The 4,103-nt window shown below is 37.6% G+C and overlaps 1 protein-coding gene across 1 annotated transcript; it reads right to left on the reverse strand.

The window, feature by feature from the left end:
• Nucleotides 1-1,024: 1,024 nt before the first annotated feature.
• Nucleotides 1,025-3,258, reverse strand: LOC116888093 (40S ribosomal protein S19-like). The gene is made up of 2 exons (XM_032889460.1): nt 3,199-3,258; nt 1,025-1,468 (listed from the first exon to the last, which is right to left on the reverse strand). Exons 1-2 carry the CDS (start codon nt 3,256-3,258, stop codon nt 1,067-1,069), a joined length of 462 nt encoding a protein of 153 aa, XP_032745351.1. The 3' UTR covers nt 1,025-1,066.
• Nucleotides 3,259-4,103: the final 845 nt, after the last annotated feature.

Consider the following 4,103-nt stretch of genomic DNA (forward strand, 5'->3'; position numbering starts at 1 on the left):
TAATGTACACACAATTTCACCATAATTTTTCATGGAAAAAAAGCAAAAGTCATTAAGAATTTGTTTTAATTACTAACTATAATTGCCCCTAAAATCATGTCTTATGAGTAGAATGTATTGTAGGTACAGTCAAGATTTAGGGAACTGTTATGTCTCAGGGCATGTTTCTTTGACTGTCAAAATATCCTCCATATACAGAAAAAAAAGAAGTAACTAAAGAACAATTGTGCTTCCTACAAATAAATGGGAATATAAGCTATTTTGATTTGTTCTTACAACTTTTCAATGTTTTCCAAATTATCTACAAGTGACATATTTTGATAATCATGAGGAAAAGAGTATACAGAATTATGAGAGGATGGACAAGGAAAACACAATATAGTAGTGTAAGGACAATTAAGTAGAAAAAGTTAAAACTATCTTCAACTCAATAATTCTATTTTATCTTCATTCAAGTGTATATATAAAAGTAGTCATGGCGGCATTACTATAATGCAGAAGTTTTCATTAATAATGCTCAATAATATACTGTAGTAAAAGGTCAGTTACATAAATACCAATATACATGAACAATACTTAAAAGAACAAAATATATTTTAATGACATAGAATAATATCCATAATACATGTCTGAAAAAATTATTTATGGAATTATGTTGGTATAATTCTGTTCCTTGTGTGTGTATACACATAAACACACGTGTATAGAAATTTCTTTCTTCTCCTTCTCCTTCTTCCTTTTTTGCTCTAGAGACAGGGTTTCTCTGTGTAGCCTTGGCTGTCCTGGAACTCTCCCTGTAGACCAGGCGGGCCTAGAACTCACAGAGATCCATGTCCTTATGCTTCCAGAGCATGCACCACCACCACCACTGGCTGAAATTCTCAAAATATAGAAACTAAGGCTTACTAGTGGTTGCTTTCAAACAGGGGATGAGGAAAATGTACTTAACTTTTACCTTACATTTTTGCATGTTTCTTGAGGTTTTCTTTTCAAATCATAACATGTATCATCTTATGAAAAAGTTTTTTTATGAATGAGGCAATTTATTAACCCAGAATCCTTTGTTCTAATGCTTCTTGTTGGCAGCTGCCACCTGTCCGGCAATCCTGTCCAGATCTCTCTGTCCCTGGGGTGTTAGCTTGCGGCCCCCATCTTGGTCTTTTTCCACCATTTTCAACCCCTCCAGGGCTTGGAGGACCCAGCGGGCCACACTCTTAGAACCTCTGCTGAAGTGACTGGGCCTAACACCGTTTCTCTGCCGTCCTCCATAGATCTTGGTCATGGAACCAACCCCTGCACCACCACGGAGGTACAGGTGCCGTGCTGTGGAAGCAGCTCGTGTGTGGAACCAGTTCTCATCATATGGGGCAAGCTCTTTATGTTTGGCCAGCTTGACTGTGTCCACCCATTCGGGGACTTTCAGCTTCCCAGACTTTTTGAGGAAGGCTGCCAGAGCTCTGACGAACTGCTGGTTAATGTCTTTTTTTTTTTTTTTTTTTCGGAGCTGGGGACTGAACCCAGGGCCTTGCGCTTCCTAGGCAAGCGCTCTACCACTGAGCTAAATCCCCAACCCCTGGTTAATGTCTTTTACAATAACTCCAGGCATCATGCGGCCTCCGCGCTGCCAGTCAGGGGAAAGGGCATGAAAAAGTTTTTAATCCAATGTAAGTACTTGATCAGAGAAAGGATGGATTACAGTGTGTCTATACAAGAGAAATTTAAATAACAATAACTAAACAAAGTCATCCTTGTGGTCATAAGTAAAGTTTACCAAATAGTGAGCAAAGGTTTTTCAAGAAAGATCAATACAGTATGGATTTATGTCTGCCAAGATCTGAAAGCTTCATGAAAACCAAGCCACACTATGTACAGATACATACATGAATAAGAACAAAGAGACAACCACCACTCCAATCTTGGGGTAATAGCCAGTTCTGGAAAGGCGGAAAGGCAGAAAGACGATCCACACACCTCAAAGGAGTTGGTTAGTTACTCTCAATTTCTTAGGCTAGGTAGTAGGCAAGTAGATGCTCAGTACATAATTATTTCTTAGATATTTGCATATGATCCAAATGTTTTCAGATATATGTCAGATTTCATTTCATACAAATTACACTATAGATTTTATAACTTAGAATTTGTAAGAATTGTTATTCTGAAAAAGTGTGTGTGCACACACACAGAGAAATAAACAAATTCACATTAAAATGTTAAAAAGCCAACCGAAGCCAATAAGATTTAACCTGTGATTGACCAGAGGCTCTATAGAGATGCAAAATCGTACCACCAGGGAATGGAGAGATGGGATTTTCCATTTTAAGCAGGAAAAGAGCAGAATATTTGGGGGTGGTCAGTTGCAGCTGTTTTTATATCACAGACCAGCACATAAGGAACAAACACCTTCTTCTAAAGGTTGTAACAATTAGTGCCAGTCTGATGAGCTGACTCTGACTGCCTCTGTAACTAGCTTCCAGGATCACCTGTACTTTGTCATTGAACTGAGCCCAATACTTGAATTGGTGAGCCTATCATGATATGGGTTCTGCCAGGTACATTCTTCCATAGAGCATTAGATACTCTGAAGTTGTACTCATTACAATTTAACAGAAATCACACCAATCACCCCAATACTTGTTTCCTTCACAAGAAAAATAGAAACCATTTTGATTTGTTCAAAGTTTTTGGTTTTGTTGAAGCGATGTTTCAAACCCTTTGTTCCTTAATTGATAGTTTTCTGCTAGTAATTAAAGTATGGCAATAAATAAAGATGAAGGCTTTTCTATTGCTTGACAGGAAAGGGGTCAGGCACTCAGTCTCATAGTCATCAACTTGAGATGGCTAGCAGCAGCACGCTGGGAGAAGCCATCTGTCTTTATTAAGACTTGGCACCGAAGGAGAGCAGAATGGAGAAGCACTCATTTGGTAAATGGCAGTTCCCTTTCTGCAAAGCGATCGAAAATTTACTGCACTGTCAGAGAGAAAAAATTATTATCCACTCAGAGAAAGTTGGTATATTAGGAAGATTTAAACAGAAAAAGCTTTTTACTGATATTAGAGAAGATTAAAATTTCTAATAATACATAAAAAGAAAAATTATTTTCTGGACCATTGCTTATGCTACCTTCTCTGAGCCTTCCCTCACTTGACCTATTCTATCTTTTCCATAATTTAAAACCATAAACATGTCTACCTCCATACCTTCATAACTTCTATCCAAGCTAACTTTGCTTTCTTGCTAACAGATCGCCTAGTAACCATGACTTAACAGTCTCACAATTCAGCCCTTTACTTCACATTTACTATGTATTTTCACTCTTACATTGTTTCGAGTGCTGATTAAACTTTCTCCTGAACAAAAGCTGTGTCTTCAATACTCTGAGTCTACCTGAAGCTCTTACTATAAATGGAGACACAAAATAAGTGTTCCATGAATACCTATTACTTAACTTTTTCTGATCTAAATTCCTTTATCCATGGTGACAATCTCCATTGTACAACAACTTAAAATTATTACTGATAACAATTTCCTAAATAATTAAGAACTGTTTAAACTAATCTTTATATCAGACCAAATTATACTGAACTATGAATGGATTTATAATAAAAACTAAATTGTGTTCCTCAAGCCACAGTGTAAATTCTTTCTCTATAACAGGTGTTTGCAACTATGAATGTGTTCTAACAGTCAATATTATGAAATTTTCTTTTGAAAGCTAATTGTGTAATTTCAAAGCATGAACTTGACTAATAGCAAAGTCATATGACAATGTTACAAGTTGCAGCACACCATCTAGAGCAAAGCTTTGAATTTGTTTAGATACTTCTTCTTAAGAGTTACTCTCTTTTGTCCAGTAATTTACTATCGGTTTTTCATTTTACATCCCAAACACAGGCTCCTTACTCCTCTCTTCTCAGTCCCTCTCTTACAAATGGCTCAGTTCATTACACCCTCCTCTTCTCCTCAGAGAAGGAGAATACCCCCTTTTGTACCACCCCACCATGGCACATCAGATCCCAGCAGAACTAAGCACATCCTCTCCAACTAAGGCCCAACCAGGCAGTACAGGCAGGGGATGGGGATCCAATGGCAGGCAACAGAGTCA

This window comes from Rattus rattus, chromosome X, assembly GCF_011064425.1.
Source record: "Rattus rattus isolate New Zealand chromosome X, Rrattus_CSIRO_v1, whole genome shotgun sequence".
Classification (NCBI taxonomy): domain Eukaryota; kingdom Metazoa; phylum Chordata; class Mammalia; order Rodentia; family Muridae; genus Rattus; species Rattus rattus.